General features: G+C 47.9%; 1 protein-coding gene across 1 annotated transcript in view; it reads left to right on the top strand.

Annotated features, from left to right (window-relative positions):
* The window catches only part of LITAF (lipopolysaccharide induced TNF factor), a 28,040-nt gene extending 17,630 nt beyond the window's left edge, over positions 1-10,410 (top strand). The window contains exons 2-4 of the mRNA XM_081132541.1: positions 1,611-1,835; positions 6,787-6,943; positions 8,824-10,410. Coding sequence (XP_080988667.1) covers positions 1,616-1,835; positions 6,787-6,943; positions 8,824-8,932 — 486 coding nt within the window. The 5' untranslated portion in view covers positions 1,611-1,615 and the 3' untranslated portion in view covers positions 8,933-10,410. The remainder of the gene's footprint in view (positions 1-1,610; positions 1,836-6,786; positions 6,944-8,823) is intronic.
* Positions 10,411-17,248: the final 6,838 nt, after the last annotated feature.

Below are 17,248 nucleotides of genomic sequence, written 5' to 3'. Positions count from 1 at the left end.
TGTTGCAAAAGTAGATTCATGTACCTGAAGTGTCGCAGACTTACATAAAAGTTTTCCAGTAAACGAATTTCATATTCAATTTTAAATTTAAATGGCTTAAACTTAAATACAATTTTAAAATTGAGTTCCTCAGTCACACCAGCCACATTTCAGGTGTTCAAGAGCCTTGTGAGGCAGTGGAGACCCTATTAGACAGCCCAAATAGAGAACATTCCATCCCTCCAGAAAGTTCCATTGGACAGCACAGTCTTATAAAGTCGAAGCAACCCGAAAGGACTTTGAAAATTTTCTGGAACCTGGGCCCAGACTGTGTAGCTTTATTATTGACTTTGTTTTGCACACGTTCACTCTCGCATCCCTCTTTCCACTTGGAAATACGTGCTCTTTCTTCCCTTCCCCCAGAGAAGTCTCTTTTTTCATGCTCGGCTTAATGGCAGCACTTCCTTGAAGGATTCTCCCCTTCTCGCTGCAGTAGAATTAATTGCTGCCTCTGCTTCCCACGGGTTCTAGAAGACGAAGCAGAATGCATGGGAAGGGGCCCCAGGCCCGTTGGAGCCCCCAGACCATGGCCTGCTGCCCTGGGAGCTCATATCCCCATTTCTCCTGAGACAGGTTTGAATGGATCTTCTAACAGGGCAGCCTTGGCCCTGCCCCATTGGAAAACAGAGCCACACAAAGGCCGGCACTGTGTCCTGCTCCGCCGGCTGCCCCGGGGCTGTGAGCATGGGCCTTTAGACAGGAACATACCCTGGGTACGGGCCATGTAATTCTAGGCGAGCATTTGCTCCACGAGAAAAAAAAATCCTTTCTTTGCCCTCACAAAAGGAAATATGCCCCTGGCTGCTCTGAAACTCATTTTTCAAAATGGGAACTGGGTGTGTGTGTGTGTTTAATTTTTTAAAAACTATAACATGCATACAGAAAAGTGCACATAATTGTACAACTCGAATTTTCACAAAGTTAACATACCATGTTACCAGCTCCCCGATGAAGAAAGAGAACATGACCGCCACCCCCTCCCCCTGAAAAGGCCTCCCTCCTGCCCCTTCCGGACTCTTCGCCTCCCCAGAATGACCACTTTCCTGACTTCTAGCCTCATGATTCATTTTTCCCATTTCTGAACTTCATGTGCACGGCATCACACTGTGTGCGTTCTTGGCGTCTGGCTTTTGCTCAGCGCTCTGTCCGCAGTAGCTTGTGATTGGTTTCGAATGCCTTTGTCTTTTCTGGCACCTCAAGCTTTATTTGTAAAAAACCACAGCAGTTCAAAAAAAACATTAGATGTGAAAGATAGGTTGTTGTTGGGTGGTGGTTTGAAGTGTGAAGAAACTTCTGCTCAAGTTCCGTTGACGTTTGCTTTTGGGATTTTCTAGGTTTGGGTGATTTTTGGTTGTCATTGTTTACCTTTTATCTTTAGGGAATCCTTGTTAGTGATAATTCTTGGGTCTTGAAGGGATGTGAACTCCCTTTCTGGCTTTTGGACAAGGCTGGACACGAGTCATTTCCTCGGATTTTCTTTTTGTCAGGTAGAAAATTAAAGATGAGGGTGGAGAAGAGAGAGAGAGATGTCAATTGAATTACTGATTTGGTATCTTCTGGTTTTGCTTTAGGTGAAATGTCTGCTCCAGGACTGTACCAGGCGGCCGCTGGGCCTTCGTCGGTGCCCACTGCGCCCCCATCCTATGAAGAGACGGTGGCCATTAACAGTTACTTCCCCACGCCTCCTGCACCCATGCCTGGGCCCACCACGGGGCTTGTGACCGGCCCTGATGGGAAGGGCATGAACCCTCCTGCGTACTACACCCAGCCAGTGCCTGTCCCCAACGCCAATGCAAGTACGTGTGGCCTCTTGGTCTTCCCAGTCCCCCTTATCTAAGCCTTTGCCTTGGGGGCTCCTTGAGAATCAGCAGAGCCACCCAGGTGCCTCTGAGTCTAAGCAAAGTGCCAGTCAGTCCAATTTTCGTTTGTATAAAATGTTACATACAGTCCTTTAGGTTCTGCACCAGTGAGGCTCATGGCTTTTCCGTAGTAGAGTACAGTTTATGAGCTGTCTCAAGTCCGCCGTAAACCGACCCTTTGGCACTTATACAGAGGCACAGCCCACGTGCCAGAGAAATGGGGTAATGACGCTTAGCTTCTAAGGGCTCCACCCTTGCTGCTCAGGTCTGATAGAAGCTCTGGGCCCTAAGATTGGGCTGGAGTAGGAGAGGGAGGAGAAAGAGCCATGAGTGGGGAATGGGTGAGCCGAAACCTGCCCAGCACACCATTTGCAAAGGTTGCTCCCCCGCCTTCCAGCAACTTTTTTTTTTTTTTTTTACATCTAATAAGGGTTTAATATCCAAAATGTATAAAGAAATCATACAACTCAACACCAAAAAGACAATCCAATTAAGAAATGAGCAGACGACCTGAATAGACAGTTCTCCAAAGAGGACATACCGATGGCCAAAAAGACATATGAAAATATGCTCAGTGTCACTAATTGTCACAGAAACACAAATTAAAACCACAATGAAATATCACCTCACACCTTTCAGAATGGGGAGGGCCTTTCTTTTAAAGCTTGTTCTCTAATCCATTGCTTCCCACACTTCTTCCAAAGAAAGCACACGTGAAAAAGTGTACCATGTGTTGTGCACAGTGGGCCAAATGGTCGAGGCTGTTGGCTGCTACAGCCAGCCAGCGTGGGGCTCCAGCCCCATCACTGCCTGCAGCAATAAACCCTGGGGCCATCAGTGTCTTGGCACACCGACATTCATCTGTGTGGCACAGTGAAGACACCAGTGTGGACACAGACACGTGGCACTGGACACAGGTGGCTGCCACTGGAACCATGGCCTCCATGCCTCGGAAACTGGGTGTCGCTGTGTCCACCGCTGCTGCCGTCTTGATGTGTACCATGCATGGCTCATTTCACAGAACAGGCAGAGTAATTCGGTATATTGCTTCCAATGAGTAGCCTCCAAGTCTGGCTCTCCAGGCCCTCCAGGAAAGTACAGCATCTTTTTATTTAATGTTCGCAATTCATTCACATTGTTCTGAATTCAGAGAACACAGGTGTGCGAGAAGTTTCACTCCCTTTCCCGTTGCACCTCATTGACCCTCACAACTTTTAGGTCACCACTCTTTAAGTTTCTATATCCTCCCACCATGTCTTTTTGCAGACATAATGAATACAAATAAATACTTACCACTTCCTTTTCTTACCAGAAACGGTAGCGTGCTACATACATGCTGTGTGTGTGTATGTGCCTTCTTTTGCACCTTTTTTTCTCACCAAAATATTCACGTGAGTACGTAGACAGCTCTCATTCTCTTTTGCAGTGGCACAGATTTCCACTGTGTGGATGCACCACAGTTTATTTAACCAACCAGTATCTATTAATGTTTACTTGGCTTATTCCCAGGCTTTTGCTTGTAAACAGCACTGCGTATGTCATTTCTTAGGTATGTAGAAATGCTTAGAAGAAATTGCCAGAAATAAGATCTCTGGGTCCAAGGAGAAGCACATTTATAATTTTGGTAAATATTGCCAAATTGCCCTCCACGAAGGTTGGTCGTTTTGCACCCCTGCCAGCAGTGTCCGAGAGTTTCTGTTTCTACAGAGCCTTTGCCAACAGAGTATATTGTCCAACTCTTGAAGTTTTGCCAATCTGATCAGTAAACAGTTGTATGTTGGTACAGTTTTAAATTTCATCTGTTATAGTGAGGGAGGCTGAACATCTTTTCATTTGTTTAAGCCTATCCGCATTTCCTCATAATAGCTCCCCTTCCTGCTGGAACTAGCTACAGCTGGTTCCTGTGGCTGCGCACCGTGACTGTTTGAACCCCTTTCTCCCAGAAGCCAGCGTGTTAATTCGAGCACTTCTTTTGATATCGGTCCTTGAAGGACCAAAATGGAAGAGCTGGATCTTGCCCCAAGTATCCATCCTTCTCGAGATGAGTCAGAGGTGATGGGAGGTGGGCTCCGTCTCCAGCGTGGGCTCCAGCTCCCCAGACTTTATCGGGCTTTGCTGTTAAATGCTTGTGTTGAGAACAAGCGGCATGGAGGCCTGTAGACCATGGCTCAGTGACTTCAGAACATCCACAGGTGTGACCGTCCTGTAGCTTCTTCCTTTTCGCTTCTCCTGTCTTCCCTTCATTCTTTCTTCCTTCTTTTGTATCCCATGCCGTAGGGTAGAAGTCTGACAGGTCTCCCGAGGCTGAGGTCAAGGCCTCGGCAGGGCTGCCTGCCTTTCTTTAGGCTCTAGAGGAGAATCTGCTTCTTGCCTTCCCCAGCTTCTTGGCTCATGGCTCCCGTCCTCTTCTGTCAAGCCACACCAGCAGTCCAAGCCCCTCTCCCGTATCACGCCACTCCCCCAGCAACTTCATGGCCTTGCCCTTGGGGACCTCCTGCCGCCCAGGTACACAGCTGATTCAGCATGGCGAGCGGCTCAGGGAAATCGCCGGGTCAGAGAGTGGTCCCGTGAATCTGGGTTCACCTGACCCCCTGTGCCTCAGTTTTCCCATCTGTAAGTTAGGGCTCGTCAGGTACCTACATCAGAGAGTTCTTAAAATGAAATAAAATTTTATGTGTAATCATTTGATTGAAGTGCTCGAGTAACTTTGACCCCTTGAGAAGGGAGAGGACAAGAATACTTTGTCTATTTTAGATCACTCTGCTCAATAAATAACTCATTCTTGCACACAAAAAAAGGTCAGTAAAAAGTACACCTAAGTGCTAAAGTATGCTTCAATGCTGCTTTTCTGGGAGGAGCATCTTTGTAGGCCTCTCTAGGAGTGTTAGGCTCACTTAGCCCTGGGCGATCGTTAATTTCCCCTAGTGGGGAGATTACAGCAGTGACATTCCAAAGGAGCAGAAGGAAGTCACTTTGACAGAAATACGAGCTTCAACAACTTTGCCAAATACCAACGAGAACATGTAAAACTCTAAGGGCTTTGGGACTGACAGGACTCTAGATTCTCTTGTGATGGTTGTGAATGTCTGTACATGTCTGCCACATAGTTTCCTCTTTTTAGCATGATTTCCGATGCTCTTTGCACATGTCAGCACGCTTCCCTGACTTGTCGTGAAGAACTGCATTAGGGTCCCTGCTTGCTGAACTCCAGCCTTTTCACTGGGCTTTGGAGTTGATAAAGGAGCCTGCTTTAGTGAAAAGAGGGAATTGTTTTATCGAGCAGCCACTCTGTCCCAGGCACGGTGTGAGGTTCTTTCTTTACCAGCCTTATCTTATTTAATCCTAACAACAACTCTGTTACATCCATTTTTTAAATAACAGCTTTGTTGAAATACAATTCCCAGACCAGAAAGTTCAGTCTTTTCGAGTGTACAATTCAATGGTTCTAGTTTGTTCACAGAGCTGTTCAACCGTCACTAATTCCAGAACATTTCCATCACCCCAGAAAGAAATCCTGTACCCACTAGCAGCCATCCCGTCCCACTCCCCCAGCCCCCGGGCACACTAATCTATGGGTGAAGAAAGTGGGGGCAAAAACCCACCACATCACGGTCTCTGAAATTATCAGCTGCAGAACCACCTTCATAGAACCACTCAGGGAACTTAAAATAGTTTGGGGGCCCTGCCCCAGACCTGCTGAATCAGACTGTGTTGGGGGGCAGGGCCTGGGAATCTGCATTCTCGGTAAGCTCCCCGCACGATTCCGCGGACAGTTGAGTTCGAGAGCCTGGCCCAGCTGAGCCAAGTCCCTCCTCCAGGGACACAGTCCTTTTCCCATCTCGCCTGTGGAGGTTCTGAGAGCCCCTCCAATGATAATTCTAGAACCCTGCCGCTATTTCCTCTTTTTCCCTTTGTGTCACCCCCCTCCCCCCCATTTTTTAAATACTAGATTTGGTTTTTATTGTAGAGTGTACGTATCAGGGCAAAGTGCCGCACGCACAGCTACAAATCATTTTGAGGGGAAAAATGCTGTAAAAAAAAATAATAAAACCGCAACTGCTTTAGTTGTTCAGCCCCAGCTTGAGGAATCCACGCTGGTGGTTCTGGCCCCACAGGGGCTTCTTGATGGTGGCCTCCCGGATGTCTGCAGCCATTTTTAAAATTGTGGTAAAATATACAAGATAAAATATATCATCTTGAGCATTTCCCAGTATAAGCTCAGCTTTATTAAGTACAGTCACATCCTCACGCAACCACCACCACCACCCATCTCCAGAACTCTTTCATCTTGCAAAACTGAAATTCTGTCTCCATTAAACAACCCTCCATCCCCCCTCCCCCCAGCCCCTGACAACCACCATCTACTTTCTGTCTCCATGAATTTGACTACTCTAGCGATGTCTTTTTTTTTTTTTTAACATATCTTTACTGATTTCAGAGAGAGGAAAGGAGAGGGAGAGATAGAAACATCAATGATGAGAGAGTCATTGGTCAGGCCCGCAACCCGGGCACGTGCCCTGACCGGGAATCGAACCCCGATCGCCTGGATCCCAGGTCGATGCTCAACCGCTGAGCCACGCCCGGCCGGGCTAGCGATGTCTTTTTGCGACTGTCTTCTTTGCCTCCGCGTAACGTCCTCAGGGTTCACCCATGTCGCTGCATGTGTCAGAACCGCATCGCTCTTTGAGGCTGAGTAACGTTCCCTTGTACGGGTGGCCCGCACTGTGCTTGTTTGTTCATCCGTCGATGGACATCTGGCTCTTGTGAACAGCGCTGCTGTGAACATGGGTGTGCAAGTCTCTGCCAAGACCCTGCCTCCACCTTTTCGTCACCTAACAAATGTTTTCCTGGTTTACTAATCAGGCTCTGCCCTTTTTCCGTCCATCAGTTGCTGTGCAGACGGTCTACGTGCAGCAGCCAGTCTCCTTTTTCGACCGCCCGGTCCAGATGTGTTGCCCTTCCTGCAACAAGATGATTGTGACCCAGCTGTCCTATAACGCCGGCGCCCTCACCTGGCTCTCCTGTGGGAGCCTGTGCCTGCTCGGGTAAGTCTGGGGTCCACTCGCACCCCCAGGCTCTCCCACATTCCTCTCGCAGTATTTCTCAACTGTGGCACGTGCTTCTGTCTTGCGGGTGCCGCCCTGTGCACGTCGGATGTTCAGCAGCATCCCTGGCTCTACCCACTATACGCCAGGAGCGCCTCCCCCCATCGTAATAACTGGATATTGCCTCCTGCTGAGGACCGTGCTCCTGAGCATATCAACGCCTGGAAGTTGCTGTCCCATCATTTCTTCTTTTTTTCGGTCCTCACCCGAGGATATTTTTCCATTGATTTTCAGAGAGAGTGGAAGGGAGGAAGGGAGGGATCGGAGAGAAACATCGATGTGAGAGAGACACATGGGGTTGGTTGCCTCCCGCATGAGCCCCTACCGGTCCCGGGATCGAACCTGCAGCCCAGGTATGGGTCTTTCATAGGAATCGAACCCAAGACCCTTTGGAGCGAGGGCTGACGCTCTAATCTCTGAGCCACACTGGCCAGGGCCTACCATGCCTTCTTGCTTATCTGTTCAAACCACCCCCTGCATGTAGGGACAAGCATAGCAGCCACTTGCATCTGTGTAGGGAGATACCTTAGGGATTTCTTTTTCTTCTAGAATTTCGTGACCTAAATAATGTTTGCCTGACTCTGAGAGAAGCTTTAAACAGTCTGCACATTAAAATACTTGATAGTCATCTTTTCAAAACTTCTTATCCTTTTATGAGCCCCAGTATTTTTTCCCGTTGCCTCTACAAGGGGATTGTGTAAATATTTATGTCTGCACCAAGGGTATTTTATTGAAAGAGACAGTAGTTTCTGTTCTAGAAGAAATGTGAAGAGACACAATTTAATTTCCCCCCAAACAGATAAAGGCAGCCACCTTATTCCTGGCCAGGGGAATCTCTCAGAAAACCACGGGGCTCTCTTTCCTTCCTCAAAGGAAGTGGTGTTCGTGTGTTTCTCTTCCAGGAGCCCTTGCCTCTTGTACAACTGGCTATTTCTTCTTATGCCTGGGCCTCATGAAGGTCCTGCCTATGTTTGCTGATTACATAGGTTAAGAGACACTATTCTGGGGAACTTTATTTGTCTGTTGCTATAAGAAGCAGCCTCTCCATATGGAAAAGTGATCAGTCTGAGACAGAGGTCAGCAAACTACAGCCCAAAGGCCAAATCCAGCCTGTTGTAAGTTTTACTGGAACGCATCACACCATGTGTATATGGGTTTTCTGTGGCTGCTTTCACACTGCAACAGCAGATAAAATATGTTCTACCTGGCCCTTTACAAAAGAAATCCACTGACCCCAATCTAAGACTTTGAAAGGTGCCCAGAGAACCCAGCATTTGAAAATATGCTCAGTGCAGTCTGTCTGTGGGAGCAGCCTTGGCATTGGTTGGCGTATTACTTTCCTAGAGCTGCCATAAATGACCACAAACCTGTTGGTTAAGAACAATAGGAATTTATTCTCTCACAGTTCTGGAGGCTCAAAGTCCAAAGTCAAGGTGCCAGGCTCCCCCTGGAGGCTCTAAGGGAGAGTTCTTCCTGCCTCCTCCAGCTTCTGGTAGGCCAGGTGTGCCTTGGCTTGTGGCAGCATCCCTGCCCCTGTCTTCACGTGGCCTTCGTCCCACTGTTTCTGTGTGTCCTCTCCTCTTATAAGGCCACAAGTCACTGGGCTTAGGGAGCCATCTGGATAATCCAGCATGACCCCACCTTGAGATCCCTAATTAGATCTGCAAAGACGCTTTCTCCAAACAAGGCCCCGCTCATAGGTTCAGGTGGGAGGAGGGGGGGAGACGGATATTAGGACGCCTGCTGTATCTCCTTGGTGGCTACCATCCAAACCCCCGCTTGCTGACATGCCCCACGTGTGGCTGTTTTTGTTTTCCCAGGTGCATAGCGGGCTGCTGCTTCATCCCTTTCTGTGTGGACGCCCTGCAGGACGTGGACCACTACTGTCCCAACTGCAAAGCTCTCCTGGGCACCTACAAGCGTTTGTAGGACTCGACCAGACCTGGAGGGAACCGTGCGTGGCAGGAAGTCCTTTCCGACTCTCACCCAGCTCCACCCCTGCTGGAAGTCCCACCTTGGTGGTCTCATCTCTCCAGCCGCTCCACTTTCGTGTCTTCTTTTGGGGGGAAAATATCGCAAAAGTAACACACTTCCCATCCCCGGAAACTGCTGCTTGGAGTTGTGCACAGGACATGCAAAGACATTCACCTTGAGTGCCGGGTCAAGGGCTTCCCTCCCGTCGGCCTCGACCTGAGTCATCCCATCCAGCTGTGGTCGTTGCCTGTCCGAATGTCTTCTGGTGATTTGCCTTGCCAGCTCCTCCTCTTGCCTCAGTGCGCCTTCCCCGTGGTGGCTCAAACTGAGAAGCCACAGGTGGCCTTATTTTTGAGACTGTTCTGGCCTGAACATGGTTAAGCCAGCCTTTAGTGCTACCATCACGGCCGTCTGCTGTCACGTCTGATGACAACCATCTCGCCTTCAGGCCTGGCTCTCAGACTCTGTAACTGCAGGCTTTTCACTAGCACAGAAATTCACTTTAATTTCTTACTTCACTTTTAAGTACACGGAGGGACTATCCACAGCCCCTAGAGCCACACCCTGAGGTCATAGTGCGCGCTAGACACATAAGAGCTGGGTCCCATCATCTATCCGGCTTCCCTCAGTTCTCGGTGCCAGGTCCTCAGCTGCTTCCCATGAAGGGCTTTTTCTTGTGGAGAAACTATTTGTATTAACAGTTTTTTATGCCCTTTTGGTTTTAAACACCTCTGAACATCATTTTGAAAGAAGGGATTTATAGAACCATTTTCCGTAACCATATAATTGGTATCATTTTCCCATTTGCCAGGGCACTCTTTTATATATTTGTTTTCCGTAATAGAAAAAGTAATGGATAATTGCATCCACTGCCTTTGCTTGGGTTTAGTGTGGTTCTTACAAGTGTCTGTAACGGGACTCCGAAAGTGGGGCCCCTTTTGGGTTCCCGGTGGTATGTTTGGAAAGACAGAAAAGCATGTGTGAGCACGTCCAGGCACCATGGTGCTGAAAAGCTTGGGGACCTGAACTATTTCATAGGAATCTAAAGTCTGATTTTATTTTTTAGAAATATAATTTGTTATATAACACGGGAGACATGATTTCTAGGACTCAAGCAGCTAGCCATAGTTCTCGGTCGCTGCTGTGTCATCTTTGAAATCAAGACAAAGCTGGACTTGACTTCCCAGAGTCCCCATTTTCATAATAAATAGGTACAGGGAGTGCATGTGAATAATAATATGTAGACACCAAGCCTAGTCCTTGAGTGAAAATCTGTATATTGGCTGAAATTTAGAGTTGTAACCATTGATTCAGCTTACTCTTTTGATGTTTTGAAAGTTTCAGTAATTATTTTTGCAACAAATATGGATACCACATCGTACTTTGGTGTTTATCTGCTTTTAAAAAATAAAGTCTCTGGTTCATTTGGCGAACTACTCATCAATTCTTACAGTGTGAAGAAAGGTCTCGTGTGTCCAGCCGTTGTTACAATGAACCTTTATTTGCTGCCTAACAGTAGAAAATCCTTCCTGATAAAAACTTCAGACTTACTGAATGTCCGTCGGTGTCGAGATGACGACGTGGAGTTGGGTGGATTGCTAGTGAGTCAGATTTGAACATTAGGCTATTGGAGCTCAGTAAGCGTCATCGATGGCAGGCGGCCACAGCTTTCAAGTTTTAATAAAATGCACAGAAGAAAGCCGGCCCCATTCATTCCCCGAACAAAACCTGCTTTGTTAATTGATCAGGGTGGTTGTGAGATGCTAAAAGGAGAGCATTGTGACTCACCAGGAATATGAATGTCATCCTCCCCTTTCCTACCTGGGGACAGAACTTTGGGAAGGTGCAGGAAAATAATGTCATGTTGGTGTGGCTTACGTTGTCATTTCAACCCAGCCTTACAGTCCGTTTTATATTCGTTCTCAGGCTGTTATTAATTACATATGCAAAGTTGTCAAAACATGAGCCGTGTTTCAGGGACCATAGGATATACTGTGGGCCTTTTAAAATAATGATGTCAGGTGCCTGGAGACCCCCTCTTGAACCTGGGCTCACCTGAGCATTTATTGGACATACCATTATATTGCTCAAAGGTCAGGCTTACTCATATATTTGTACCAATTAAAGGCTCTTTCGTTCTGCCGCTGTTTGTTGGGGACTTTGGACTTAGTTTGTTGCAAACACTGAGTCACATTCAATTAATAAAAGTACTTTTTATATCTACTTAGACCTCAAAGAAGAATTTTACCAGTTTCCAACCCCCAAATGGCTGTATTTCTTTTATACTTTTAGTCCATCTAGATGAGGTAACCTTTTCTATAAGTGTTGGTTTGTGTCTTGTTAACAACTATTCAGTTATTGCATCTAACTAAGCCAATTTTCAGCACATGACTGATTGCTGGCTGGCCAAAGTGCTTCCCATGAAAATGATTTTTCTGGGACAACTGACTTCCCTAATGCCTATGGAGAACACTTCTAATAGGCACTAACTACTTATAAACATGGCTTCGTACATGCAGACACAATGTGGCCTTGGTTTTCTCCCCAGCGACAGCCTGTTGCGTTTGGGATGTTAAAATCCTTCTCTGACTTTCTGGGCTCAAAGACCTCCGTTAGGACTAAGTGTAGACCTTGGACTTTTACTTATGAAATTCTGATTTGCATTTTGAAGCCTATTAAAGTTATCCTGCATTTATGACTCAAATGTTTACAATGAGACATCTGTTTTTCATGGCGCACGAGTGAATTGAAAGTAGACCTAGTAAGGGCGATGAAAGAGAAAGGAGATTTTTAGTTCAAGAATTTTAAAGAAACATGATTCTGAGGCTCAAAAGATTAAAAAAAAAAAAAAATACTTCATGGCCAAGTATACAGTCTAGTGCATTTACTTAACTGTTTTGTGACTGTTCTCTGTGGTATTAGGGAAATGTTCATGCGTTTAAGTACCCCTTTTTCCCCTAAAAAGAAACTTTTTTAGAGCAGTTTTAGGTTTACAGTAAAATTGAGATGAAAGAACAGAGTTCCCATATACGCCACACATGCCCAGACTCCCCCGTTATCAACATCTCTGCCAGAGTGGCGTATTCGGTACAGCTGATGAATCTACACTGATAATCACCGTCACCCAGAGATATGCAGTGGGTTTGGACAAGTGTGTAATCACGTGTCCATTGTTATAGTATCACACAGAGTAGTTTTGCTGCCTAAAAGCCTGTGCTCCACCTATTCACCCCCCCTCCCCAAGCCCCTGGCAGCCGCCGATCTGTTTACTGTCTCCACAGTTTTGCCTTTTCTAGAATAGTTGGAATCCTATGGTATGTACCTTTTTGAACCTGGCTTCTTTCACTTAGTCATATACATCTAAGTCTTCTCATAGCTTGGTAACTCATTTCTTTTTAGTGCTGAGCAACATTCCATTGTCTGGGTAAACCACACATTTAAGTACTTTTAGAGCTCTTAGCACTGCAGTGTCTCGAGTGATCTTGGACCCAGTTTCCCAAATGGGCCAGATCAATTTAGGGGCTGTGCCCAATACCACGTGCCATCATAGTACACAGAGTTTTAAAACCTGTGGTTATATAGTTGCGTCTGTGAGGGGGTCACAGTGCAAAGGGGGTGCCAAGGGCAATATCTGGTAGCCTCTGGCCTGGCACATCCTACAGCTGTGTTTTTCATGTTTCTCATTGGTTGGCTCCGGCTGTATTTGAGGTGTTGTACGGCCTGGGTACCAGACGCAGCCCTACCTGGGAAGAGTGAGCAGTAGGCTCAGCACTGCCCTGCCAACACTTCCCGTTGCTTCTTTTTTAAAACAATCTAAAATTCGCCTAACATTAAAGCATGTAATTCAACGACATTTAGTACACTCGCAGTGTTGCCCAACCATCACCTATATCAGATTCCAAAACATTTTCATCAGCCCACCTTAAACTCCACACCCAATTCCTCCTCCCCGAGCACCTGAGAGCCACCAGTTTGCCTCAGTTTCTTTGGATTTGCCTGTTACGGACATTTCATATAAATGGAATCATATAATATGTGACCTGTTGCGTCTGGCTTCTTTTCACTTAGCGTTATTTTTTCAAGGTTCATCATGTAGCAGTGTCACTGCTTTGATTTTTTTTGTTGTTGTTTAATATTTTTACTGATTTTTAGAGAGAGGGGAAGGGAGAGGGAGCGAGAAAAAGAAACATCAATTCAGAGTGGAACATCCATCCGCTGGCTGCCTCCTGCACGCCCCCTACCAGGGATGGAGCCCGCAGCCGGGGCCTGTGACTAGAGCCAGGAATAGAACCCGGCAGCCTTTCGGTGCCCGGGACGCCGCCCAGCCAACCAAGCCACACCGGCCAGGGCTGTGCTTTGTTCCCTTCAGTGGCGGAATAATGTTCCCTTGTATGTTTACACCACATTTTGTGTATGCCTTTGTCCGTTGATGGATATTTGGGTCACGTCCACCTTTTGGCTATTGTAAGTGATGCCGCTGTGACCACTCGTTTACAGGGTTTTGTGTGGACGTAGGTTTTCATTCTCTTGGGTTTGGAATTGCTGAATCATATGGTAACTCAGTTTAACTTTTGAGGAACCGCCTGGTGGCTTCTTAAATGTTTCCTATTGTAAAGCCACATCCAGCAAGGGCTACCCATCTGGAACTGCCTGGTACAGAGAACTTGGTGTCTTCTACCACGAGAGCCGTTTGGAGCAGCCTGGTCTGGGGGCAACGAAGCTGGATTCAGAGCCAGACCTTGGGCTGGCCTGTCTGACTCCTCAACGCATCGGAACCCCAATCTGGCCTTCTGGGGCTCCCACTGTGCCTGAAAAATGAGGAGGAGTGGTTGCCACATCCCAGCCCTTCTGCGTGGACCCTCTTTTGAGAAGGAGCTATGAGCTCAAAATAGAGCCCTCACGTCCGACTGTCAGTCCTGTTTACTTGTACGTCCAGCTTGGGATTCAGCAGCAAAGGGGATGCTGGACTTCCCTGTGGAATACCTGGTGGGGAGGGAGACATTAAATAAGAAAACCTAACATTACAAACTGGTGCAAACAGGGAGCAAAAGTATAGGATATGTTGGGGGGAGCACCTCAGCCTTTAAATTATCAAGTCATTCTGCCGTTTTCCCCTGGTGAGGAGCAGCACTCAGGATTCAGCACAGCCGAGCTGAGAGCTGTAAGAGGCTGGCTGGTCTCTGTTCTGTGTCACCCTGTGATTTAATGTGCAGTTTCTCCCTCTCAGGGTGGAATCACCAGAGTCCTTCTGTTTCCTTTGGAAGAGTGACAGCCCTTGGAACTTAACCTTTTTCTCTAGTTTGATTGAGGGAGGTCTTCTGATTTCCTGTTAATAAGCAGGAAGAGCCGGGCTGGCTTCCAGTAAGTAGGTGGATTCCTGGGGTGTGACTGCGTACCTGCCCCTGATCCGAGGAACTGTCCCATCTGCCTGGAGGGCCACCAGTTCTCCCAGGTGTCTGCCCCTGAGAGGGGGACATCCTCTTGAACCTGGGATCATCTGACCAGACCTGGCCACCCCCAGGAAGGACACTGTGGAAAAAGGGAAAGTGGGAGACGTTTGACAATCAGCTCTCAGTGGGGTGGTTTCTGTTGCTTTGTTCTCAGGAGTTCCTGGCCCAGAGCAGGAAGGGAGCACGTGGCAAGAACACAAACAGTCCCCTAGGAGAGTTTTCTAAGCCAGCATTTGCATTTCTTGTTTGTGTCTGAAATTAAAGTGGTAGGAAAAAAATGCTTAGCATAAGGCTGGTGGGGGGGTCGTGGGTTGGGGTCTCGTCTTACAGGTGCTCAAACCTGAAACTCTTGGCACAGCAGTGAGCTCCCAGCAGCTGGGGTGGGGTGGGGTGGGGTGGGGTGGGGTGGGGGAGGGGTGTGTGCCTCGGGTCACAGGTCCTCCGTTAGGGCTCTACCTGCGGGCATCTTCCCTGGGGGCTTTTCTCTGTGATGTATTGGTTAAATGGCCCTGTTTTTCTAGCATACTCCTTGTTTTATCTTCACCTGGCCCTCTGTCTAGCAGTCTTAGGCCAGTGCGCTTTTGTAAAGGGCCTGGGGTCTGGGCCTGTGGGAGTGTGTCTGCAAGTGTGCATGTGTCGGTGGGTGTCTAGGAAGGTCCCAGGTGTCTGTGGTGTGTGTGGGGCTCTGTATGTCTTAGCTGCCATGAGTGTCTGGCTCTGCATGTGTGTGTGTGTGTGTGTGTGTGTGTGTGTGTGTGTGTGTCTGGGTGTTTGCAGGGGGAAAGGAACTGACCGCTGCTTGGAGCTCCGCTCTCCTGGAAGCTGCCCCCTGCGCATTCCCTCCACAGCTTCCCAGCTGTGCGTCTGTCCTCCAGCTCTGGAGCCCTCCAAGGATTCCGAGACCAACTGTGGTAGGCAGTCAGATAAGACATGAGCAAAGCAAGGACGGTGGGCCAGTTACAGAAGGTCACCAGGGCTGAATGTGCCAGACACTGAGCAATGAAAAAGAACTGGTAGGGCAGATACTGGAAACATGCAAGACCTGCCCCTGAGACCCCTCTCCACCCTGGAATGGCAGGTATTGGACATAAGTATTGTTATTCAGGACCTCGCCCCTAAGACACGTCTCCACCCTAGAATGCCTCGGGTCGTGCAGGTCAGATTCTCCTGATCTTTTCTCCCCCAGTATGTGGTTAGTCACGTGGTAGCCCCCCATCCTAAGAGGGGAACAAGGGGGCTGGAGGAACCCCCATCTAACCTCTATACAAGGACAGAAGATGACCGGATGGGCCCTGATGGGTCAGTTTGAAGAAGAAAATAGGTAACCCCCTCCGAGGGGTAAAAAGGAGCCCCAGCCCACTCCCCAGGGCAGCTCTTTAAGCTGCAGGCTTGAAATTTCTCTTCCAGTGTACTTTCTCCTTACTTTCTCAATAAACCTTCTCTAGCAAGTTGAAGTCTTGGCTCTGAAGTCTTTTCTTAGCCGGAACTCAAGTACGGAGGTTGCTGAAACCAGGTCTGGCCTGACTCCCGGTGAGACACCTGGCGCCGCTCTCGCTGCCTACAACGCAGACTCCCCTACAACACAACCACCCCAGCAGGGGACTAAAGGGCACAAATGATTGTTCCTCCCAACCTAGCCTACATTTAAGCTGCTTGGAATACCATTTGGGCCAGGACACGCTGGCCTCACCGTGTCAATCACTGCCTGTTAGGCTTCAGGCAGGTGATTTCAGCTGGGAAATTCCAGTTCTCCACAGCAGGACTGGGGCTGGCGATTGCTCGGCATGGGAGAACCCCTGGGGGAGCATTTGGGAACCTCTATGCTTAGCCACACCTCAGACCAACTGAATCAGAACCTCCCAGGGTGCCATCTGGCCTTGGGCCGACCTCTCCACTGGGCACAGCTGGCACAGTGCCCAGGGCCCATGATACTTTTGGGGGGACAGGGAAATGCTTTGCTTTTATTTCATTTTTTAATCAGAAGGGAAAACCCGGAGTAAAATAATAATGAATTTATGATAATAAATTCAATCTGGAGTATATTCCTCTTTCTATCAACAAAGTCGTAAAACACTTTTGAAAGTATTTTTCTGGAGGGAGGGGCCCAGGGATGGCAGCAGGTGGCTGGCCTCCAGGTTGCAGACTCTGGAGTTTGGTTTTAGTTGCAAGGCTCTATCGATGTGGTAGGATCAATAATGCCTCTATTCACTCAATAAATGCTTTTTTGGGTGTGTAGCATGTTCTGGGGACATAGCAGCAGTTAGAGACAGGCCCTTTGCTCTTGGGGAATTTAAACAAGAACGTCCTCATTTTTGGATGGTTTTGCATGCCGTCATAAGGTTATCTTGCAGATTAACACTTCCTTGAATACTGTCTTCACCAATCCTGCCAAGAACTTTTCCAGATGGAAAAGAAAAACATCACCGGTTTACTGATGAAGCAACACAGACACAGAATAAGCGTGATTTACATGGGCCTCCTGAGCAATCCATAGCAGGGCAATTCCTTCTGGTCCTATACACCTTGGGCTTGTTAAAATACAGAAGGCCTGGGGGCGGGGGGTGGGGTAGAAACATGCTTTTGTTTGTTTGGTGGTTCCTAAGTGCAGACACGTTTAAGAAATGCTGCTCTGCCCTCGCCCACTTGGCTCAGTGGTTAGAGTGTAGGGCCTCAGACTGAAGGGTCCTGGGTTCAATTCCAGCCATGAAAAGGGCATGTACCTGGGTTGCAGGCTCAATCACCGGCCCAGGTGCGTTTGGGAGGCAACCAATCAATGTGTCTCTCACATCGATGTTTCTCTCTCTCTCCTTCCACTCTCTCT

The sequence above is a fragment of the Miniopterus schreibersii genome (assembly GCF_964146895.1).
Source record: "Miniopterus schreibersii genome assembly, chromosome: 3".
Taxonomy (NCBI): domain Eukaryota; kingdom Metazoa; phylum Chordata; class Mammalia; order Chiroptera; family Miniopteridae; genus Miniopterus; species Miniopterus schreibersii.
The sequence above is the reverse complement of the archived record's forward strand: the minus strand, read 5'-3'. Positions and strand labels throughout refer to the sequence as shown.